We start from the raw sequence: 25,939 nt of genomic DNA, 5'->3' as shown, positions 1-25,939 counted from the left end.
GTGCCTCAATCCACCCAGATGTGTTTTTAAGTTGCCACCTTAGATAAACCATTAATTATCAATCTCACATCTGTCATGGATATCACTCACCCAATCCACATCTACTAGCATGGCATAATAAGCAAACGTAGAAGTAACTCCCAAAGGTTTGATAATAAACAGGTGATAGGTACTACCTCATCTACTTCCCATCCCACAATTTAATTAGATCCTAATCATGCAATGTGTGAGGATTGATCTAATGCAATAAAACTGGGTAGTAGAAAAGATATGATCAAAGTGTTACTTGCCTTGCTGATGATCCGGGAAACCTAACAATTCAAAGTAACAGGCGGCGCACTCCGGGTATTCTACCGCAGACAAACAAACAAGCATACAATAAGTACTCATCTAATGCACAGGTAAAACTCAAATAAGATATCTAACCAGAAGGTTCAACTTAAGAACTCCGGTTGGCAAAAAAATCGAATCAAGCAAAGCAACGAAAGTCAAACGGCGAAAGAAAATAACTTTGTTCTAGTAATCTGGATCTGGGGCAAATTTTATAGTACGAAAATCTTGTTTAAGTTGGTTAAACGGATAGAGGGTTTCGAGATGAAACTCTAGGCGCTTGAATCGCCTGATTCCGATAAACGAGCGAAAAGTTATACTAAAACGAAAATCGGATCAGCAATCGCGATTAGAAAAATCGCAGATTTAATCCAAGAAAAATAAAACGACGAACGGATTAACGAACGAACGTTCGTTATCCAGATCTAAACGATGAACGTGTTCGTCTAAACGAACAAACGAGCGAATGCTCGCTATTTAACCTAAACCGAAAAAACCGATCAAAAAAACGAAACCTAAAAAAAATCAAAAAAAAACGACGGAAAACCTTTCGGTTTTCTAAAAAAACAGGCGGCGCGGACTACGAGGCGGCGGCGAACCTCGGCGAGCGTGCGGCGGGGCGGCGGCTCCGGCGGGCGGCGGCGCGGCGACGGCGGGTGTGGGGCTGGGGCGGGGCGCTGGGCTAGGGTTCCCCCCGCCCCCCGGGTGGGCCGGCTTATAAAGCCCCTACGGGCCGGGAGTCCTAGTCGGACACGGCCCGTAGGTCGGTTCCCTTTTTTTTAAATAATTACGCTCGGAAGAAAAATAAAAAGAAATACTAAACGGACTCCAAAAATCCCGAAATAAATTTTCCCGGGCTTCTAAAATCAAGCCCGACAAAGTGAACATTTATTTGGGCCCTAAATGCAATTTTGAAAAACGCACATTTTTCCTAAATTCAAATAAAACACCGAAAAACTCCGAAATAAAATATTATTTGATTTTATTATTAAATCCTCAATATTTATTTATTTTGGGAAAGTCATTTTATTCCCTCTCTCATATTTTTTGTAATAGAAATAATTGATGATAAAATAAATAAAATCAAATGATCCTAATCTCAAAATTTGAGAAAACTCAAATATGAAAATAACGAAATCCCCAACTCTCTCCGTTGGTCATTGAGTTGCGTAAAATTTCTAGGATCAACCAAAATGCAAAATAAAATATGATATGCATTGATGATCTAATGTATAACATTCCAAATTGAAAATTTGGGATGTTACATCAACTACATGTGCCATACGGTCGAACCGACCTACACAGCACCATCAGGAACAGAACTTATACATCCTTAAAAAATGCAACAGTGTGAGCACAGTGGTAATGGACCATGTTTTAGTAGCATCATTCGGATAGCACCATACGTTTCCGATTACTTCGCTACCAACCATCCATGGACCACAAGATCCAATCAAATATTGCACAAACCAAGCGAATTGAGGATATCATAATGCGCTCTCGACTGCAGGTGCGCTAAAAAGAAGACGAAAGAGTAGAAGAAAAGAGACAACTGGGCCTTACCTTGGTGAAAACCCGGAGAAGGAGGGGGCAGGTCTGCACAAGAAGAATTCAGTCAATCAGTCCTCACAATCCTCTAAACGCAAAACCGAATAACATGCCTAAATACAGTGCTTACTGAACTGCACACTAGCATCTGCCCGCACGCTAGTATAACAAGTAAAAATGTTAGGGTTGTGGAGGCCTGGCTGACCTTCTCACGGTCGATGGGTTCGGGGCCGGGGCGCGCCATGGGAGGCGGGCCACGGTGCATCGGTGGGTCACCTGGACCATGCTGGAGGAGTCGCGGAGGGTGAGGAAGGTGAGGCCAGCGTGGAAGCGGCGGAGGGCGACCCAGCCGCAGAGCCGGACCCGGTGCCCGGCGTCGCCCGCCCCGAGCTCGCCGCAGAGAGCGTCCCTCTGGGGCCACTCCAGAGGCTGCATCCTCTCCAGCTTCGCCCCGGCCGCGGGGAGGCCGCCGCCTCCTTCGGCGGGGTCGCCGCATCGGTGGGGTCGGAGAAGGTGCGGCCGAAGGCATTGAGCGGGGCGGCGTCGGTGGGGCGGAGGAGGTAGAGGAAGCACCAGGCGGCGAGGAACGCGAGGAGGGCGACGAGGGAGAAGGGGTGCGCGAGGAGGGAGAGCGTGGCGTAGTTGACGCGGAAGTAGGCGAGGTTCTTGCGGAGGCGGGCGGTGGCGTCGAAGAGGGAGTCCGGGCGCGAGAGCGCGGCACGGTCCAGGAGCTCGGGCCAGGGGCGGGCACCCGAGAGGGAGCGCTTGGCCGAGTTGTAGAGGCGGCCCAGGAAGGCGCGCGTGGCCGCCGGGTCCGGGGAGGCGATGGAGGTGGCGGCGGCGTCCGGGGCGGCGGGGAGGACACTCGCGGGCGCGGCGGCCGGGACGGTGGTGGGGAGGACGGTGGCCGGGACGGTTGTAGCACCTAGGGTTAGAGGACTTGGATCTGGATCAGGGATCGGGGAAGAGGGAGGCAGCGGAGGAGGGACCTGGATCTGGATGGGGGAGGAGGGGTAGAGACCTAGGGTTTCTCGGGAAGGAAGGGGATTGAGGGAGGAGAGGCGCTGAATCCGTAGGAGGTGGACGGCTTAGATCAACTATAATGGGGTGATCCGTGGGCTGCGTCCTGATTGGTTCAAAATATGAGCCATTAAAAATTACTCTATTTCTTAGTGCTAAAAACAAGGGGGTGTGAAGCAGCTTCCAAAAATATTTTGCAAAATGCCATCACTAAAATTTTCAATTAAGTTAGACCATATTTTATGGATGATCACCAATTTGATTGCATTTTCGATCTTTCTACCTACGAGTGGTCATGCCCGCCGTTTTGACCGCATTTTGAAACAGGTCATAAAAATTCAAAAAAAAATGGAAAAACTTCGCATTGTGCCATTATATGTGGCCAAGTTACCGGGAAATGGCAAACAATGTTGCCTAAGGAAGTTTTCATTTTCTTTGGACGAAAAAACAATTTTCCATTTTTCGAGTGCCCAAAAGGAGGTTTTTTGTGACGGACCTCCCAAATAATTGTTGCAAAATTGGACCAAATCATTTTTCTAAAATATTAGGCCATATTTAATGCACAATTGACCAAATGGTTGGGTGTAAAAAGTTTTGATCCTCCTCTCGTGAAAAAGACAAATTTCCGTCGATTTAGTACGAAGCGGGTCAAATTTGAACTGCAGCTGCATCATAGTTTGCTATTTATTTTTTACAAAAATCATTTCTAGGTACATAAGTACCTATTTAATCAGAGAAACACCAATAAAATTCCAAGATTCAACCACTAGCTAGGAACGGTCATTCCCGCCATTTTGACCGCATTTTGAAACGGGCATAAAAAATTCAAAAAAAATCAAAAAATTGGGAAACCTTCGCATTGTGTCATTATATGTGGCCAAGTTCCCAGGAAAAATAACAAACTTGTAATACGGCAATTATTTTAAGAAAGTGTTCTCAGAAACGAGCTATCACGTGTGGAGATCAATGGCTTTCAAGCCAAATGATCAATCTTATGGCCAGATTCATGGCATAGTTTGTTCAAATGATCTCATATTGTGCACAAGGGTGCATATTGGAATGACAAACAATATTGCCTAAGAAAGTTTTCATTTACCTTGGACGGAAAAACCATTTTTAATTTTTCGAGTGCCCAAAAGGGTTTTTTTTGTGAAGGACCTCCCAAATAATTGTTGCAAAATTGGACCAAATTATTTTTCTAAAATATTAGGCCATATTTAATGCACAATTGACCAAATGGTTGGGTGTAAAAAGTTTTGATCCTCCTCTCGTGAAAAAGACAAATTTCCGTCGATTTAGTACGAAGCGGGTCAAATTTGAACTGCAGCTGCATCATAGTTTGCTATTTATTTTTTACAAAAATCATTTCTAGGTACATAAGTACCTATTTAATCAGAGAAACACCAATAAAATTCCAAGATTCAACCACTAGCTAGGAACGGTCATTCCCGCCGTTTTGACCGCATTTTGAAACGGGCATAAAAAATTCAAAAAAAATCAAAAAATTGGGAAACCTTCGCATTGTGTCATTATATGTGGCCAAGTTCCCAGGAAAAATAACAAACTTGTAATACAGCAATTATTTTAAGAAAGTGTTCTCAGAAACGAGCTATCACGTGTGGAGATCAATGGCTTTCAAGCCAAATGATCAATCTTATGGCCACATTCATGGCATAGTTTGTTCAAATGATCTCATATTGTGCACAAGGGTGCATATTGGAATGACAAACAATATTGCCTGAGGAAGTTTTCATTTTCCTTGGATGGAAAAACCATTTTCAATTTTTCGAGTGTCCAAAAAGGGTTTTTTTTTGTGAAGAACCTACCAAATAATTGTTGCAAAATTGGACCAAATCATTTTTCTAAAATATTAGGCCATATTTAATGCACAATTGACCAAATGGTTGGGTGTAAAAAGTTTTGATCCTCCTCTCGTGAAAAAGACAAATTTCCGTCGATTCAGCTGGAAGCGGGTCAAATTTGAACTGCAGCTGCATCATAGTTTGCTATTTATTTTTTACAAAAATCATTTCTAGGTACATAAGTACCTATTTAATCAGAGAAACACCAAAAAAATTCCAAGATTCAACCACTAGCTAGGAACGGTCATTCCCGCCATTTTGACCGCATTTTGAAACGGGCATAAAAAATTCAAAAAAAATCAAAAAATTGGGAAACCTTCGCATTGTGTCATTATATGTGGCCAAGTTCCCAGGAAAAATAACAAACTTGTAATACGGCAATTATTTTAAGAAAGTGTTCTCAGAAACGAGCTATCACGTGTGGAGATCAATGGCTTTCAAGCCAAATGATCAATCTTATGGCCACATTCATGGCATAGTTTGTTCAAATGATCTCATATTGTGCACAAGGGTGCATATTGGAATGACAAACAATATTGCCTAAGGAAGTTTTCATTTTCCTTGGATGGAAAAACCATTTTCAATTTTTCGAGTGTCCAAAAAGGGTTTTTTTTTGTGAAGAACCTACCAAATAATTGTTGCAAAATTGGACCAAATCATTTTTCTAAAATATTAGGCCATATTTAATGCACAATTGACCAAATGGTTGGGTGTAAAAAGTTTTGATCCTCCTCTGGTGAAAAAGACAAATTTTCGCCGATTCAGCTGGAAGCGGGTCAAATTTGAACTGTAGTTGCCTTATAGTTTGCTCTTTATTTTTTCTAAAACTCATTTCTAGGTACATAAGTATCTATTTAATCAGAGAAACACCAATAAAATTCCAAGATTCAACCACTAGCTAGGAACGGTCATTCCCGCCGTTTTGACCGCATTTTGAAACGGGCATAAAAAATTCAAAAAAATTCAAAAAATTGGGAAACCTTCGCATTGTGTCATTATATGTGGCCAAGTTCCCAGGAAAAATAACAAACTTGTAATACGGCAATTATTTTAAGAAAGTGTTCTCAGAAACGAGCTATCACGTGTGGAGATCAATGGCTTTCAAGCCAAATGATCAATCTTATGGCCACATTCATGGCATAGTTTGTTCAAATGATCTCATATTGTGCACAAGGGTGCATATTGGAATGGCAAACAATGTTGCCTAAGGAAGTTTTCATTTTCTTTGGACGAAAAAACCATTTTCCATTTTTCGAGTGCCCAAAAGGAGGTTTTTTTGTGAAGGACCTCCCAAATAATTGTTGCAAAATTGGACCAAATAATTTTTCTAAAATACTAGGCCATATTTAATGCACAATTGACAAAATGGTTGGGTGTAAAAAGTTTTGATCCACCTCTCGTGAAAAAGACAAATTTCCGCCGATTCTGTAGGAAGCGGGTCAAATTTGAACTGCAGCTGTCTCATACTTTGCTATTTATTTTTTCCAAAAATCATTTCTAGGTACATAAGTACCTATTTAATCATAAATACATGGTTTGGTGGCGATACGTTGAGGTTTGGGCGGTGGCCGAGGGCCCCAACTCTAGAGCGCGTAAACTCGCATGCCCGCCGCGTGGTCACCGCGTGACCCTGGCATTGCCATGTGTTCTGGGCGGCATAGGCATGTCTAGTGGGTTGGGCACTCCCCAGGTAGGTGCTAGGAAGAAAATTACAACATAAGATTCTCACGAGGAGACCGATGGATGCTCAAACATGAATAAGCAGCCAAGTGTTTGATTAGCGGTACGGGAAATGTACATGGCCAATGGGCGTGAGTTTTGGCCGAGGATGATCATCTACTAAGGAGAATGTATTCACAAATTTTCAGCTCAAAAGGAGGATCCTAGGTGGTACTTGCTTTGCAAAGTACCACACTGGACAAAAATATGAATGTTGAAGCTGGGCTCAAAATAATGAATGGATTGAGCTGAAATTTGGTGGAGCATGGTTATTTAGGCATAGGAAAGCATTGTAGAAAATTGATATCATTTTGACATGCCAAAGTAGTACTTCCTTGACAATGCTCTTCTATGGACAAAAACTTGGGAAAACTAGTGAGAGAGATTGGATGAATGAAATGAGCTAAAAATTGGTGTAGGTAAGTTACATAGGTATGGTCATGCGCTGGTAAATTTTCAGATCATTTGGGTAAGCCTAGCTAGTACTTACTTCACAAAGGTTCTCTCGAGGTAGAAACTTTGGAAATTTCCTGAGAAAGATTTACTAGGAAAATTGAGCTGAATATTAGCATGTGGCAATGATTTGGGTATGGAAGAGTGCCCAAAAAGTTTGAGGGTAATAGGAGGGGTCTATATAACACTTGCTTTGCAACATGCCAATTTGGCAATAAAATATAAATTGAACCTGGGCTCACATAGATGATTTGACTGAGCTGCAATTTCGAGGAGGGTGATAATTTGGGCATATGAAGGAACTGTATAAATTTCATGTCATTTAGAGATATAAAAAAGGTACTTCCTTCACAATGCTTCTAGGTGGACAAAAACTTTGGAAATTTGCCGAGGAAGATTTGCTAGGCAAATGGAGCTGAATTTTGTCATGCCGTAATGATTTGGATAGGAAAGAGTGCCCAAAAATTCCGAGGGAATCAAGAATATATAAATAGCACTTCCTTCATAAAGTGTTGTTGTGAACAGAATAGGAAAATGAATATTGTTGAATTAGTTTTGAACTAGGCAAGGAAGGATTTGTACATAATTGATGAAGATATGCCCCAAAGAATTTATGAGATTTTTTTGGGAATTTTGGGAATGATAGAAATATAGGTTGCTTCACAACCTAGGGCAAAAACTGCCACATGGACATGACACATAGGCAAAACTGATGAGATGGCGCCTAGTCATCACAACCCACCACAATCTACAAGGCCATGACCATCTATATTGGTCATTACCAACTAGAAATAAGGCAGCGGACTAGCACTGTTTGCTTTGTGACCATTTCGTGTAAGGAAATTACGACCTTTATGATCAAAATGGTCGCAATGGTTTAGGGTTTGGAGCCCCCTGAACAGCTTTTGACCAATTGGTCTAAAATGGTCATAAATTTATGACCAATTCTTCGAGGGTCACTGACAGAAGGTCATAAGTTGGCATATTTCTTGTAGTGTTCCTTTTGTGTGCTCGCACCGCTCATGAACCGGCAGGGGGTAGCCAATATTTTCCATGCTAGATGTGTTATTCTCAAGATGAGTGTTTATTCACTTGTCATTACACGAGAGTACGACAAAGGTATTAGGGATGTCCAGTCCCAAGGTGAAAAGAAATTTACTTTATGTTGTCACATAATAAATCCCTTGGAAAGTGTTGGTATGGAAGGCACCCATGGATACGGCTAGCCATGGAAAGTGAATGAATGGTGGAAAAAGGAATAAACTTTATTTTCTGTTTGGGAACCGCCTATGATATATCTAGCATGGAAAGTGTTGGGAATTACTCGGTCATTTTCGTTGACGTAAAATGTATGCAACCCAAAATGTTTTATCTCTATTTTTCTGCTTTGAGCTCTAGCACCTCTACAAATCCCTACTTCCCTCTGCGAAGGCCCATTCTATTTACTTTATGCAATTTTTACTTTTTATTTTGAGTCTCCATCTTATCTTATAAAGCACCAACTAAGGGCACTATGATCGTACTTGAGCATTGGGTGTAGCTAATATGCGAGTATGTTTTATGAATGGATCAATGATTGAGCATAATGGGCTAGGGATAACTTGCTTTAACATTGATATTTTGAAAGACTTGGTTGCTTGTTGATATTCTTGAGTGTTGAAATCTTCATGTCAAAACTAGACTATTGCTTTGACTCATATAAAATTCCATATGTCCATGCTAAGAAAAAGAAGAATATGTGATGAACATGTTAGGCAGCATTCCACATCAAAAGTTCTGTTTTTATCATTTACCTACTTGAGGACGAGCATGAATTAAGCTTGGGGATGCTGATATGTCTCTAACGTATCTATAATTTTTGATTGTTCCATGCTGTTATATTATCATTCTTGGATGTTTTACAATCATTTTATAGCAACTTTATATCATTTTTTGGACTAACCTATTGACATAATGCCCAGTGCCAGTTGTTGTTTTTTGCTTGTTTTTTACTTGGCAGAAAATCAATACCAAACAGAATCCAAAAGCAGCGGAACTTTTTGGAGATATTTTCTGGACCAGAAGACACAAGATGGGCCAAATAAGTACTATAGGGGTGCCCCGAGGGAGTCACAGCCCACCTGGGCGCACACTGGTGGGTTGTGCCCTCCTCGGTGGCCTCCTGCACCGCCTCTTCACCCTATATATTCTCAAATATTCCAGAAACCCTAGGAGAGTCGACGAGACACAATTCCAGCCGCCGCAAGTTCCACAACCACGACATCCAATCTAGACACCATCACAAAGGTGTTCATCATCCTCATTGGTGCCTCTCCGATGATGCGTTAGTAGTTCATTGTAGACCTATGGGTCTGTAGGCAATAGCTAGATGGCTTCTTCTCTCTTTTTGATTCTCAATACAATGGTCTCTTGGAGATCTATGTGATGTAACTCTTTTGCGTTGTGTTTGTTGGGATCCGATGAACTTTGAGTTTATGATCAGATCTATTTTATCAATGAAAGTTATTTGAGTTTTGATCTCTTATATGCATGATTGCTTATAGCCTCATATTTCTTGTTTGAATCTTTGGTTTAGTTAGGCTGACTAGATCGATTTTTCTTGCCATGGGAAGAGGTGCTTTGTGATGGGTTCGATCTTGCGGTTTTCTTTCACAGTGACAGAAGGGACAACAAGACACGTATTGATCGTTGCTATTAAGGATACCAAGATGGGGCCTATTCCTACATGAATAGATCTTGTCTACATCATGTCATTGTTCTTATTGCATTACTTCATTTCTCCATGAACTTAATACACTAGATGCATGCTGGATAGCAGTCGATGTGTGGAGTAATAGTAGTAGATGCAGGAAGGAGTCGATCTACTAATATTGGCCGTGATGCCTATATAATGATCATTGCCTGGATATCTTCATAATTATTTGAAGTTCTATCAATTGCCCAACAATAATTTGTTTACCCATCGTATGCTATTTTCTCGAGAGAAACCATTATTGAAATCTACGGCCCCCGGGTCTATTCTTTATCGTATTTGCTTCGAGATATATTTTTATTTGCTTTTGTTTTTAGATCTATAATTCTAAAACCCAAAAATACCTTGTTGTATTTTTTTATTTATTTATTTCATTTTGTTTTAATGAGAGATCTATTTATCCAAAACCATACAAATCAATCTATCTTTTTACCCGAGAGGGATTGACAACCCCTCTTACGCGTCGGGTTGCAAGTATTTGTTCTTTGTGTGCAGGTATTGTTTACATAGTGTTGCTTGGTTCTCCTACTGGTTCGATAACCTTGGTTTCATCACTGAGGGAAATACCTACCATAGTTGTGCTGCATCATCCCTTCCTCTTCGGGGAAAAACTAACGCGGACACGAGCCATCAGTCACTACTGCGGAGACAACCGCCAGGCATCGCCGCCGCCTTGACGGCGAGCTCGTCAAGATCGGCGAGGAGTGGTCGCTCGACGACTACTCTGCGAATTCCGGCCGTGGAAAGGCCGCCACTAGGGCACTAAAGGCTGCATCGGCAGTAGTCGCGGTGTCCCTCCGCATCGTACAGCAGGAAGCAGAGCGGCTCCTTCGCGAATGGCAGACAGCCGTCGGATAAGGTTGTGGCGGCCCTGCAGCGCCGTTCCACCGCTGGAGCGACCACGATGACGGCATAAACGATGAAGGCGGTAGGACAAGACATGGCGGTCACGCGTACGAGGTGGACGTCCGGTTTAGGGTTTAGTATTTTTTTTCTAGTTCTTTAGTTAAAAGGTCGAGATATCAACCTTTTAATGTAAATTATGACCTAACTTGAATAAAATCTCTCATGTTTACATGAATTTCATCCGTTTAGTTCAAATAGTGGTTGAAATGTATGCGAACAACGTTGGATGGTTGGCTCCCGCATCCGTGTCCGCGCACTAGTTCTCCTGTCCGCCACGGACGGATGCTAGAGAAAATTTGCGGGTCAGAACCGTAGATGCCCTTAGCTAAGAATAGTAGATGAGTAGATATCATCATTTAGTTATACATGTGTGTACACATATGATTTAGGAAATCTTTCATTTTCTTGCCAACTAAGCATATATTTGGGCTAGATCATCGCAACTGAGTTTGTACTGATTTACCATTGTTAATGCTTTCTTTTGATATCAGAAGATACTGTATTAGATAGATTTATTGTAAACAATGTACACCAATTAATGTTCTGATTTGAAAACATAAGGATGTGATATTTACTTAATTATTTATTACAATTAATAATGCATTCATTTTACACCATCAAACTATGAGTACAAAAGTTATTATGATATATTTTCATAGCTAATGCATCCCTGGTAGTATTGATTCCCGCAGCTTTATTTGTAACAAATTTGATTCCCCGAATATTGATTGATTTGATAACTAATATATTGATATAGAAGATATTATTAATTACCATTAAATAATTGACATAAGTAGGCTGCAATATGTATCTATATAACAGTAGGAGAGGTGAACACTACCACAAGCAAAAAGTATACCCAAAGAGCACCGATCATTGAAAAGGTACTAGGTTGTTGCGGAAAATAAAACTAAGAAACTAGTGCCTCTCGAAATGGCTATCTTCAAGAAGAAAGCAGGCGCCCTATTTTTGGCAACTCTCATGGTCATGGCTACTCTTCTCACCTCATGCGAAGCGAACAATAAGGTTATGTTATTTTACATGTCTTCCTTATTCTCCTTGATCATTTGCTTAACGTGCATCTTGAAATGTTGAGATCCCATTAAAACTAGTGTATATTTAGCAATGCCAAAATATAAGGTGGCAAGCTATGTTGCACATAATTGGCCTAACAAAATGTGTTGACCGGTGCAGATACAAACAGATGCTCTCCCCCTACCTGCGAAGTGCTATGAGTTGGACTTACCTAACTGCACGTTGGAATCATGCAAGAAATTTTGCGCTGGAGGAAAGTGCACTTCCTACGATGGCTGTTGCTGCCCCATTGCCTAAGACACCACAAAAATGTTAAACAAATGGCTCGCATAATAAAATAATTTCCTACATGCATATTACATATATGTATGTGCTAGCTCTGGCACTTTCTAATCCTATATCTAGCCTACTTGTACAATTAAAGCAAAGCCTGTTCTTTCTTCGGTATTGTGATTGATATGGATGGAGCTACTCTAAAACCCCTGGTTCCTAACTCAGGCGACTTGCCCGATCCTATCCTGTCGAAAAAACCGAACCTTATCTTTTTCTCTCTTCTTCCCACATGTTAGTGACTCAGTCTGATAAACTCAGGGAGCAGCGCGCCGCCGATTCCTGCCCGCCTTCTTTCCCGCCGGCGCCAGGTAACCACACACGCCGCCGGTCAACAGATCCTCCACGCGGGCCGAGCCCAAATCCTCCGTCGGCTACCGCGCACATACCCAAATCCCCTATGCCGGCAGGTGCCCAGCGCCTCCATGGTTGCTGCCACAGCTGTGGACCCCGTTGACCCCATCGCCCTGCCTGGGCCTCCTGACACCATCTTAGGATGCCGTTGCTGCCATGGACCACCATCGTGCCAGCTTGGACTCACGGAACCCTTGTATAAGTTTGTCAGTAATGAGGAGTATCATAGGTAGTGTCATGCATGCCAACTACATAATTTTAATGATATGACATATAATTAAATGAAGAAAGAAAGAGTTGAGTATCATAGTACCATATCATATTAAATGATATCATATTATAAAGAGAGAGTTGAGTATCATGATACCATATCATATTAAATGATATGTTACTACTACCGAAATTGCACTTCCTATGGTTTTGTAATAACAACAAGTACACTTTACTCTTACAGAAATTCTTTGTTTATATTCTGCCGCTATGCTTGTCAATTCTCAATGATATGATCCATACACAGAAATTCTGAATGACACGCCATAATCTGTGTTTGGGAGGTTCACTCTCTGTCTTTGAGAAGTACGTTCTTTGTATCTTGGGGGTGGAAGTATGTCACTCCATCTAGGAAATTCATTTTATTCTGTTGGGGTTTTCTTTGAGTCTTTTTGCAAAAATATCATGTGTGATTGCAGTTCCAAAATAATGCAGTGTTTATTTGGTTGTGGAGAATTTCGGGCATTTATTAGAGGAGGTGCAATCTATATTTTCGAGGAGTACATTACGCGGAAATCTGTTTGTGAGCTCTAGACACTCATATTGGGCTGATGTTGTTAATGTGGTAGTATTGCTTCACTTCCCTTGTTACACACTGTTCGCCCTAGTTTTGGCTCTCAAACAATCTCTCGTAGAAAGCTCGTTCTCTAATACTCCCTCTATAAACTAATATAAGAGCATTTAGATCACTACTTTAGCCGCATTTTTGGAGGGAGTAGTAGACAAGAGATATACATATACTGCTATAATTTATTTCCATTTTTGCCATGTCATGAAAAAATCACATGGAGCTGCTGGTACATAGTTAGCCGCATTCTTCAGAGTTAGGTGCCTATTGTTGATGTTAGAAGAATAGCAACTTGTATTACTAGGAGGCCAAAGCCAGCATATACATGATATACATGAGGATGCCAAAAGGCTAGAATACAAAAGGCTAAAGGCCATCACCAATATAACTCTAACGTCAAACTCATGGTGGATCCACAGCACTGAGTTTGGAGAGGTGAAATCTATGTTGCGCTCTAGTCTCGGCCTTTGAGAAGAAGTCTGCTAGCTATAACTTGGAAGGCACATATTGAAGAGCAACAACATGATCCTGCACATCAGTACGCACATAAGAAGCATGAACACCAATATGCTTGGTAAGCTCATGCATCATGGGGTCCCGCGCAATACTTATAGCACCTATACTGTCACACAAGAGGGCGGTAGGTGTAGTAACAGAAACACCAAAATCCTCTAGTAGCCATCGTAATCATGTCACCTCTGCCATCAGAAGAGCCATGGCTCTCAACTCGGCCTCTGCTTCCGAACGGGAAAATGAAGTCTGTTTCTTCGTCTTCCAGCCAATGAGAGAACCACCAACAAAAACATAGTGAGCAGATAGTGAACGGTGATCCAAAGGATCACTCGCCCATGTAGCATCTAAATAGGCCTGGAGCTGGAACAGGGAAAAAGACACGATGAGAGATTGTGCCGCGAAGATATTGTAGAACACGAAGAAGATGACTATAGTGAACTGAAGTGCGAGCGGAAACAAACTGACTCGAAATAGAGCTATCCGGACGAGTGACAACAAGATAGATAAGACTCCCAACAAAATGACGATAACATGTCAGATTAGATAATAGCTCACCATCAGAAGCGTGAAGGTTAACATTGAGCTCCATAGGAGTCTCGACAGTGTGCTCATCACTAGGACCCGCACGAGCAATAAGATTCTGGATATACTTTTCTTGGGAAAAACACATCGGAGGTGGAGGAAACCTCAATCTCAAGAAAGTAACGAAGATGACCAAGATCAGGCATAAGAAACTGCTCACTGAGACGGGCCTTGACAAAGGCAATGTACTCAAAATCACCAATGATGATCATATCATCAACATATAGAAGAAGAAGAGTGCGACCATGAGCAGAAAGGTGGTCAAACAGCGCTGGATCATGAGCACTAGGCGAAAAACTAGCCACAGTGACCACAAAGGCAAAACGCTCAAACCAAGCACAAGGGGCTTGCTTAAGGCCATCGAGAGAGCAATGAAGACGGCAGGCCATGCCATCAGGAACTGAATATCCAGGTGGTGGATGCATATAAAATTCCTCGCGCAACTCACCATTAAGAAAGACTTCCTTAACATCAAGCTGAGACACGGACCACTGGCGAACACAGGCCATGGCGAGAAGTGTGCGGACGGTGGTCTATGGGCCACAAGAGCAAAAGTATCATCATAATCATGACCAAGCTCTTGCTGAAAGCCACGAGCCACAAGAGGATCTTTATAACGCTCAAGAGAATCATCAGAGCAGGTCTTAATATTATAGACCCACTTACAAGTGATGGGATGAATATGGGGAGGAAGAGAAACCTGATCCCACGTGCCGGTGCGCTCAAGGGAGGCAATCACCTCTGTCATCGCAAACTGCCATTCAGGATGAACAACAACATCTCGATAAGAAGTCGGCTCAAGAACAGCCGAAAGACCACAACGAGAAGGAAAATATCGGTCAGGGGGTAGACAAGGCCAAGAACAAAGACCATAAGTCAGCTGAGAGAAGGAAGACGACACACGAGAAGTAGAGGGCACATCTGTAGACTTATCCACAACACATGGACGATGAGTATAATGAAAAGGAAAGGAGGGAAGAGGTGGAATCACTGGAGGTGGAGAGGGGGAATGTATCAGTGATGAAGGTGGAGAAGGGGAAGGTATCGATGATGAAGGTAGAGTGTCATGTGATGAGGGAGGAGAATAAACCATATGAGAGGAAGGCGCCAGATCTGCAATAGCAGGACGAGGAGTAGGAATACCTGACATAGAGGGAGGTGTATCTGGAATCATAAGAAAAGAGTGTCCTCCATGGAAAAGGCTGAGGAGAATGGACGCAGGTTCAAGGGACGAGACTCATCAAAGGTGACATCCCGGGAAATACGCATCCGGTGACTGACAAGATCCCAACATCGATTGCCCTTATGCTCATCACTGTATTCGAGAAAGACACACTCAACGGACTGAGCAGTCAGTTTCAGGCAAAACATAGCAAACGCAACCAAACAAACAAAGCATCGAATAATCAGGAGAATGACCGGAAAGACACTTGAGAAGAATACCACCTTGTAGAGCAGCAGATGGTTGAATGTTGATGAGATAGGTGGAAGTGGTAACACCCTCACCCATAAATGAGGCAGAAGAGAGGCGGCAATCATCATTGCATGCGCCATCTCAAGAAGGTGATGATGCTTGCGCTCAGCCACACCATTATGAGCATGAGCGCCAGGACAAGAGAACTGACTAAGGGTACCTTGCTCAGCAAAGAATCCTCACAACGCATGGGAGATATACTCACCAGATAAATCTATGCGAAAAACACTAATATGAGTGGAAAACTAGGTATTGATACGTCTCCAACATATCTACTTTTCCTAACGCTTTTCCTCTTGTTTTGGACTCTAATTTGCATGATTTGAATGAAACTAACCCGGAATGGCGTTGTTTTCAGTAGAACTACCATGGTGTTGTTTTTGTACAGAAATAAAAGTTCTCGAAACGAAATGAAACTTTGCAAGGATTTTTATATAATAAAATAGAATTTCTGGAGCCAAGAACCACCGGAGGGGGGACCTGGGTGGGCACAACCCACCAGGAATAACACCACTAGAGGAAAGACAACATACATCTCATCAAAATATCGAACGAATACCAAATTCACACGATTACTTAAAAAAAGACTTCACCCATGTCCTCGGGAACAAACGTAACTACTCACAAAGCATGTTCATGTTCATAATCAGAGGGGTAATAATTATCATTAAGGATCTGAACATATTATCTTCCACCGAACAAACCAACTTGCATCAACTACAAGGAGTAATCAACACTACTAGCAACCCACATGTACCAATCTAAGGTTTTGAGACAAAGATCGGATAACAGAGATGAACTAGGGATTCAGAGGAGATGGTGTTGGTGAAGATGTTGGTGGATATTGACCCCCTCTCGATGAGAGTATCATTGGTGATGATGATGGCTTCGATTTCCCCCTCCTAGTGGGAAGTTTTCCCAGCATAACAGTTCCACCGGAGCCCTAGATTGGTTCTACCCAGGTTCCGCCACGAGACGATGAGGCTTCATCCCGAAAGCTTCCTCTTACTTTTTTCCAGGTTAAAACACATCATATAGCAGAAGATGGGCACCGGAGGCCTGCCAAGTGGCTCACAAGGCAGGGGGCGCGCCCAGGGGGTAGGGCATGCCCCCCACCCTTGTGGATTCCTAGTGGGTCCCCCGGTGATTTCTTTGCCCAATATGTTTTGTATATTCCAAAATAATTCTTCGTAAATTTTCAGGACTTTTGGAGTTGTGCAGAACATGTCTCTCAGATTTGCTCCTTTTCTAGTCCAAAATTCCAATTGTCGGCATTCTCCCTCTTCATGTCAACCTTGTGAAATAAGAGAGAAAAGGCATACGTATTGTGCTATAATGTGTAATAACATCCCATAATGCAATAAATATCAATGTAAAAGCATGATGCAAAATGGACGTATCAACTCCCCAAGCTTAGACCTCGCTTATCCTCAAGCGAAAGCCGAAATCGAAAAATATTTCCACATGTTTAGTGATAGAGGTGTCGATAACATAAAATACAGACATGAGGGCATCATGATCATCTTTAGAACAACAACATATATTGTCATATAATTTCTTATGCTAAAGTAACAATTCATTCACAAAGTAAAGTATGAACCAAAAACTTCATTGAAAACTAAGAAACTATGATCTCAATCATTGAAGCAATTGCAATTTATCATAACATCGGAAAGAGTCAATTTAAGAGCTTTTGTATAGCAAGTCCACATGTTCAACCATCTTTTAGTCTTTCACAATTGCTAACACTCACACGATACTTATGGGTTCAAAGCCTCAATCGGACATAGAGAAAGATAGGGGCCTATAGTTTCGCCTCTCAACCTTTTACCTCAAGGGCAATATCAACAATAATACTTTATGATAACCTGCATCCGAGTGGATATATATAGCGCTTGCCAGAAATAAAAAGTGTAAAAAGGAAAGGTGAAGATCACCATGACTCTTGTATAAGGGTAGAAGATAAAAGTAAAAGATAGGCCCTTTGCAAAGGGAAGTAGAGGTTGTCATGCGCTTTTATGGTTAGATGCACAAAATCTTAATGCAAAAGAAAATCACTTTATATTGCCACTCGTGATAAAGAACTTTATTATGCAGTCCGTCGCTTTTATTTCTTCCATATCACAAGTTTGCATAAAGCTTATTTTCTCCACACTAAAAGACCATACATATTTAGAGACAATTTTTATTGCTTGCACCGATGACAACTTACTTGAAGGATCTTACTCAATCCATAGGTAGGTATGGTGGAGTCTCATGGCAAAACTGGTTTAAGGGATATTTGGATGCATAAGTAGTAACTCTACTTGGTGCAAAGGATTTGGCTAGCATAAGAGGGAAAATCAAGCTCAACATGTTGGAGGATCCATGATAATATAATTTCTATTCGGATATAAGAAAACATAACCCATTATGTTGTCTTCCTTGTCCAACACATGTCATATTTTAATGAGTGCTCACAATTACAAAATGAAAGGATCGATATGGTTGACTAGAGGGGGGGGGGGTGAATAGGCAACTAACAATTTTTTGCTTTTCTTGACCAAATTAAACTTATCATCAAAATAGGTTGTCTAGATGTGCAACTAGGTGAGAAACCTATATGATGCAACAACAATAAGCACACAAGCAAGCAAGGGATACAACACAATAAAAGCTTGCTCAAGTAAACGCAAGAGATAACCAAGAGTGGAGCCGGTGGAGACGAGGATCTGTTACCGGAGTTCCTTCCCTTTGAGAGGAAGTACGTCTCCATTGGAGCAGCGTGGAGGCACAATACTCCACTACAAAAAAGACACATCCGTGACATTTTGGGTCAAACGAATTTTTTTCTGTCATACTTATGACACTTCTATGATGATAATTGTGACAAAACCCGGTATCATCATAGATGTGGTGGGCTCCTACTTCTATGAAAGAAAATCATGACATAAAATGGGCTTCTCATCCTGGGCGGGCCGGAGACGCAGCTGCATGACATTCTTTGGGTCGTCCATGATGGAAAAAACCATGGTAGAAGCAAGGGCTAGGAAAATATCAGGGTGTTCCCGGTTACGTTGGGTGGTCGGGGCCGAGCGATGCGCGTTTCTCTCATACACGCACATGCATATGTGCGAGGCATTGGGCTCTAACTGAAACCGAGCGTGGCGTTCGCCTACTGAACCCGAGCGATTGCACTGCAGGCTACGCATTACTGAACCCGAGCTGTAACGCACCGAGACCGTTGCGCCAGGTGTCTTCCAGTTATTCGCTGTTGTTGCCTTGTCATTTTTTTGCGTGTCATGCATCTCATATCATGTCATCATGTGCATCGCATTTGCATACGTGTTCATCTCATGCATCCGAGCATTTTCCCCGTTGTCTGTTTTGCATCCCGGTACTCCTATGTCCTCCAGTGTCCCCTTTTTGCCTCTTTTCATGTGTGAGTGTTAAACGTTCTTAGATTGTACCGAGACTTGCCAAGTGGCCTTGGTATACTACCGGTAGACCGCCTGTCAAGTTTCGTGCCATTTGGACTTCGTTTGATACTCCAACGGTTAACCGAGGAACCATGAAGGCCTCATGTGTGTTGCAGCCCAACACCTCTCCAAAGTGGCCCAAAACCCAGCTAAACCCTCTCCATCTTCTCGGCCATTCGATCACGATCGCATGGCCGAAAACCACACCTCATTTCGACTCTCCTAGCTCCCTCTACCTATATATATGTGACCACCTCCAAAAATTCACGGACGAAACCCTACCCTAACCTTCCCCCGCCGCTGCCGGACATTTCATCCCGCGTCACCGGACATGTCTACCGCGTCCGGCCACATCACTCCGACCAATCAGGCGCCGCCATGGCACCGCCCCCGCCGCCTCAGCCAACTGCGCGACGCCACGCGTCCCCGCGCGGGTGCCCACTTCGCCGGCCACCCGGGGCCCAGATCCGGCCCGCCCTGGGGCCGAACCGGGCCGCGCCGGGCCCATCTCTCCGCGCTCCTCGCCGGCACCTCGCACCGCCGCCTCTCTTCGCCGACGCCCCTGAGTCGCTCGCCGGTGACCGCGCCTCGTCGGAGCTCCGCCACCATCGCCGCGCCGCCGCCTCCATTGTCGCCCGCGCATTGCCGCCTCCATCACCGCCATGAGCCGCCCTGCCATGTGCCGCCCGTCGCTGGCCAACCTTCGCCGAAGCCGCGCCGCTCCTTGTCGGCATCCATCTTCGGCACCGCCCTGACCTCGTCGGAGTTCGCTCCCTACCGGATCTGGGCGGGTGGATGAGATCCACCCGTTCGCGGATCCAAATGCGGCCCCCGTCCCGGAACCGCTCCGTCCCGCGTTGACTTTTCACGGAGGTGATATTTTGACTAAGTCCCATATCTGTTACTTTTTCAGGCCATGTTCATCGCATCATAACTCCGCATCCGTAGCTCGATTTCATGCATGTGGTATATCATATTGTTTGTCCGGATGTGCTCTTCATTTCATTCCATTGCACCATGCTTGTTTGAGTTCATCTTGATGCCCTAAATGCTGTTGCAAGAGTGCTATGTGATGTTAGTTTCTGTTTCTTAAGAGATTATGGACATTTGTCATTTTTGCCATGTTTAATGTGTGGCTCCTATGAACTTGAGCCCTACATGTGTTTGGTTATATGCCATGCCATCTTTACACGGGTGTATGCCATGTATTTTTGTGATCAATGTGGTGACTAGCACAAGCATGCAAAGTAGCTCTCGTGTTGTTGCTGATTTCAGGGACTTAGAATTTCACTAAGTCTTTTCTCGGATGTTATTTTTATGCCATGTATTCATGTTGCTACAGAGTGATCCATGCCTCTTTTGAGCATGTTCAGTAAGGATGATTTTGAGATATTGTTATGCTCTATCCATCCATGTCTTTATTTGCAATTATGGAGTTCCCTAGCATGACTCAATCTTGCTCTACTTTTGCTATAAAATGTTCCTGGCAGATTGTTTACATGTTATTCAACTTTGCCAAGCTTGTTGTAGTTGACCCTTACATGCTATGAGTTTGTTCTTGCCATGGTTAGCTTATTGAACATGTCTTCTTACTGGGTGTATGCTTAGTTTGTCATGCAATGCCTTGTGGTGAGTGCATCGAGCTCGCAAACATGCCTACGTAACTCTGTTTATGCCATGTCCAGTTTTCTGCTAAGTCTGAATCTGTTAACGAAAATTGCTATGTTTACATGGGTGCTATCTTGTCTTCTAATCCTTTTTGGCTTATGGTCAGTAAGGGACTTTTGTTACATGCTTTGAGTAGATTCATACCATGCTTTGCTTTGCCATGATCTGATCCTGTAGCATGTTGTTATCTTGCTCTAAACATTGCTTCCTGGTGTTAATTCCTGGCATGTTGTTATTTTCACTAAGCCTATGAACCTGATATCATTTGCACTTTTGCATGCTTGTTTGAACCTGATATTGTGTGATGTAGCCATAGCTCAGTGCTCATCTTTTGTCAAGCATCTTGAGTGGATCACTGCCATGTGATTTGTAGCTATGTTAGAGTGCAGTAGCTTATTTTGCTTGATGCATTTAGATGGCATCGTGTTGTTAATCGCAGATTTGTGCCATTATTGTTTTGCTTGCCATTCGCAAACCGTGCATCCGATTCCGGTGATCTTTATATCGATTTCGACCGAAATCAACTGATCTTTCCAGTGGAACTCTTGGTTTGCCAACTTGAGGCCTGGTTTAATATTTTCCTTCCGGAGCACGCATATGCATTGCATTTTACATCCCGCATATCATGCCATGTTTTGCATCATGTTGATTGCGCATTGCATCGTGGTTGATTGTGTTTCCTTTGCTTGTGTTCTTGCTTTGGGTAGAGCCGGGAGACGAGTACGTGATCGAGTACCCCTTGAGTACGTTTTCGAGGATCAAGCTTTCGTCTTCTCGGAGAACTTTGCAGGCAAGATGACCATACCCTCGAAATCACTTCTATCTTTGCTTGCTAGTTGCTCGCTCTATTGCTATGCCTATGCCGCGATACCTACCACTTGCTATATCATGCCCCCCATATTGCCATGTCAAGCCTCTAACCCACCTTGTTCTAGCAAACCGTTGTTTGGCTATGTTACCGCTTTGCTCAGCCCCTCTTATAGCGTTGCTAGTTGCAGGTGAAGATTGGAGTTTTTTCCTTGTTGGAACATGATTTTTGTTGGGATATCACAATATATCTTATTTAATTAATGCATCTATATACTTGGTAAAGGGTGGAAGGCTCGGCCTTATGCCTGGTGTTTTTTTTCCACTCTTGCCGCCCTAGTTTCCGTCATACCGGTGTTATGTTCCTGATTTTGCGTTCCTTACGCGGTTGGGTGATAATGGGAACCCCTTAACAGTTCGCCTTGAATAAAACTCCTCCAGCAAGGCCCAACATTGGTTTTACCATTTGCCACGGAGCCTTTTTCCCTTGGGTTTCACGGACTCAAGGGTCATCTTTATTTTAAACCCCCGGGCCAGTGCTCCTCTGAGTGTTGGTCCAACCTGTCAGCTGCCGGTGGCCACCAGGGGCAACTCTGGGATGGCCTATTGGAACCTTGGACAATCCGGTGTGCCCTGAGAACAAGATATGTGCAGCTCCTGTCAGGATTTGTTGGCACATTCGGGCGGCTTTGCTGGTCTTGTTTTACCTTGTCGAAATGTCTTGTAACCGGGATTCCGAGTCTGATCGGGTCTTCCCGCTAGAATGAATATCCTTCGTTGACCGTGAGAGCTTGTGACGGGCTAAGTTGGGACACCCCTGCAGGGATTTGAAATTTCGAAAGCCGTGCCCGCGGTTATGGGCAGATGGGAATTTGTTAATGTCCGGTTGTAGAGAACTTGACACTTGACTTAATTAAAATACATCAACCGCGTGTGTAGCCGTGATGCTCTCTTTTCGGCGGAGTTCGCGAAGTGAACACGGTGTTGGAGTTATGCTTGCGCGTAAGTAGTTTCAGGATCACTTCTTGATCATTATTAGTTCACGGTCGTGCTTTGCTTCTCTTCTCGCTCTCTTTTGCGTATGCTAGTGCTTGCTGCAGCTCCACCTCACTACCCCTTTCTGATCCATAAGCTTAAATAGTCTTGATCTCGAGGGTGTGAGATTGTTGAGTCCTCGTGGCTCACAGATACTTCCAAAACTAGTATCAGGTGCCGACGATGACCGTGCAGGTGACGCAACCGAGCTGGAGGAGGAGCTCGATGAAGATCGTGTTAGTAGTCTTGTTTCGTTTCCAGTTGATCAGTAGTGGAGCCCAGTTGGGGTCGATCGGGGATCTTTTGCATTAGGGGTTGTCTTTCTTTATTTGGTTCCGTAGTCGGACCTTGTTTGTATCTGGATGATGTAATGCTATATTTATGTATTGTGTGAAGTGGCGATTGTAAGCCAACTCTTTATCTCTATCTTATTCAGTACATGGGATGTGTAAAGATTACCCCTCTTGCGACATGCCTACAATGCGGTTATGCCTCTAAGTCGTGCTCCGACACGTAGGAGATATAGCCGAATCGTGGGTGTTACAAGTTGGTAATCAGAGGCTTCCCCGACTTAGGTGCCCCCTGCTTGATCGAATCGCTAGCGTTGTTGAGTCTAGAAAAATGTTTTTGAGTCTTATAGGATTATATATATCGTAGAGTAGGATTCTTTTTACTCCTCAGTCCCTTCGTCGCTCTAGTGAGGCATCCTGACGTAGAGTTTTGACTCTTCTCTCCTCAAATTTCCCGAGTTTTTTTAGGATCACGCGGGTATTTCCGGTTTATTCTGCGAGCCAATCCTTTGTTTGTTTTGAGTTGTGGTATTAGAGTTGCTTCGAAGTCAAATGTTGATTCCATACCTTGTCTAAGAAGTGTTCTCATACTTCTACGTGAATACCAATCCTTCTTGATCATCGAGATTGTCATGTCAATCCTTTTCAACCGGCGTGTTTCTCTTCAAGTGGATCCGATCTTTTCAACATCCGCAAGATCAATTATCAGTTCTTTTCAATGGTGCTCATTTCTTCCGTCCTAAGTTGTCTTTGTTTTCCCGCCCTCCCACCCCATTTATTTCAAGGATTCGGATTTCTTAATCAATTATCATGTTATTGATGAGAAGTCTCTCCATTCTTTTCCGTCAATGTTTTACCCGGTGGCTCTCTAGAAGATGCTCTACTAGTTCATCACTCTTCGTTCTCTTTCTTCTCTGGTGGATTCAATTCAAGCTTTGTTGATCATATCATTTTTCCTCGTTTGAAGTGCTTTCTTATGCCGGTGCATCTCTTAATCATTCCACTTCTCGCTATTCAATCGTTCCAGAGTGCTCAAGATATCTCGAAGATTCGTGTTTTCTCTCCTAATCCGTTCAAGCTCTTTCGAGATTGTTATCTCATTCAAGACATTTAATTCTACCGGTGCAATCTATCTTTTCAAGCAATCTCTTCAATGGTGTTTCTCTTGAGTGGGCCCTAACCCACAGGTCTTTTCCCATGATCTTACCAGACTCTTCTAAGTTTCCTGGAGCTATCCTGAAATCCTTTCAAAGTTTGATGTAAGAATGAATTGTCATCAGTCAAATGCCTTCTCCAAGATCTTTCACATTCTTTTCATCGTTGGTTCAACCTTTCTAATTTTCATTCCGAAGTGCCTCAACAATTCCTTGGTGGTGTCTCTCATCGTCATTCTCTGCATTTGAAGACTGAAGAAGAGTTTTCTCTGCAATCTTATTCATTCTCTTCAAGATTCATGGTTCTAGCTTGACGCCATCCTCTCATAATTGTTTCCGATTGTGAGAATTCTTTTCACCCATTCGAAGCAATTCAGAAGTCTTTTCAGTTTGATTCTCCGGAGCCCATTATCTCAGAATTATTCATTCCAGCTTTCAGCTCTGGTTCTCTAGATCTTACCGGTGCTCGACCAAATATCCTCTAATCAGTTCATGATCTCTTCGTTTACTTGTATCAAAATCCCCTAAAGTATCTCCATTCGTCTTCCAATTCTTCCTGGTGAATTATGCTTTTACTACGTTCTTTTTCAATTCTTACGGTGGTTCATTCAAGATCTCTCTTCCTTCATTATCATATCAATTCATTTGTTCTTCCGAAACCCGACCGGTGATTCGTCGAAGACCTTCTCAAGTTTGCGCTATATCTCTCTTAATCCTTTCTACGAGAATAAGTAGTGTGCCAAATACATTGTTTGTCATCAATTTAATTGGTGAAGGATAAGCATAATGTAATTCTTATTCTTGTTTCATCGAGTGAATTCAATTCCTTATTCCGAAGGTTCATCATATCACATTCTCGGTTCGAGATGCTTTATCTTTCCTTTCGGAGTTCCAAGTTTACACTTTATCTCGTCGCAAAGCTTCGTCCAATCATTGCAAGGTTTCAATCTTATTCTTTTCATCCTTCTTTTCGTTTGATCATTCTTTTGTTACCGGAGTTCTTCATGGAGGTTACATGATGTTTCATCAAAGATTTAATTCTTTCTTGAAGTGCTCATCAAGATTCTTTTCAGAGGAGCTCAAGTTTTCTTCATCTTGCAATCCGGAGTGCAATTGCTCTCCCTTATCTTTTGAGGTGGTAATATATCATTTTTCATTCACAAGAATGAGGTATTTAAACCCATCATTTTCTCTCATGGAGTTATCTTGAATAAAATTTCACCTAAAGCCTTCCATTGGGAATGTTGCTCTTTGTGGTGATTATATATGATCCAAGTATTATCCTTATCACCTCGGTGGAAGAAGATTTCTATCTTTTCTAGCTCTCAATCAAATCTTTTCCGCGAGTGGCAAGTTGTCACCTCATAATTTTGAGATGTCTTCTATAAGCCCATATCAAGCTTATCCTTTTCGTTGTTGATTTCCCAACAACCCCGTGCAATCCTTCCTTGCAAGGATGCTTTCCAAGTTCATTTGCGGTAGAAGTTGTCATTTTCTTCTCCGTTCTTCTGTTCCGACGATCTACCTTTTATTCCTTCATCCGGAGGCATTGTGATGTTGCTTTTTCTCCCATCATCTTGAATCGTGACGATCGTGTTCTTTTCGTGCTTATCCATTTAACCGGAGTGTTGTGCCCTCTGCTCAAGTTCCTTTCGGCTTATCAAGTCTGGCATCTCTTTTCAACCGGAGTGCTACCCGAATTTGTTCTCCCTTGTTCATTTTTCCTAACGGAGTGCTTTCAACTTTGTTCATCTCCGTTGTATTCTTTTCTCGAGTTGTTCAACATCTCAAGGTTTTTTTTGGTTTCACTC

The 25,939-nt window shown here is 42.8% G+C and overlaps 1 protein-coding gene and 1 long non-coding RNA gene across 2 annotated transcripts; one reads left to right on the top strand and one right to left on the bottom strand.

The window, feature by feature from the left end:
- Positions 1-2,150: 2,150 nt before the first annotated feature.
- On the bottom strand, positions 2,151-3,195 carry LOC147960001 (PRA1 family protein B4-like). Its single transcript, XM_087533085.1, has 2 exons — positions 3,186-3,195; positions 2,151-2,803 (listed from the first exon to the last, which is right to left on the bottom strand). Exons 1-2 carry the CDS (start codon positions 3,193-3,195, stop codon positions 2,151-2,153), a joined length of 663 nt encoding a protein of 220 aa, XP_087389211.1.
- An 8,233-nt stretch (positions 3,196-11,428) lies between these two features.
- Positions 11,429-11,984, top strand: LOC147960000 (uncharacterized). The gene is made up of 2 exons (XR_015612201.1): positions 11,429-11,616; positions 11,785-11,984. It is a non-coding gene; the product is annotated as an uncharacterized LOC147960000 (long non-coding RNA).
- The last annotated feature ends 13,955 nt before the right edge of the window (positions 11,985-25,939 follow it).

The sequence above is a fragment of the Triticum urartu genome, chromosome 7A (genome assembly GCF_056163025.1).
Source record: "Triticum urartu cultivar PI428250 chromosome 7A, HENAU_Tu73, whole genome shotgun sequence".
Classification (NCBI taxonomy): Eukaryota; Viridiplantae; Streptophyta; class Magnoliopsida; order Poales; family Poaceae; genus Triticum; species Triticum urartu.
This window is presented reverse-complemented; position numbering and strand designations above follow the sequence as displayed.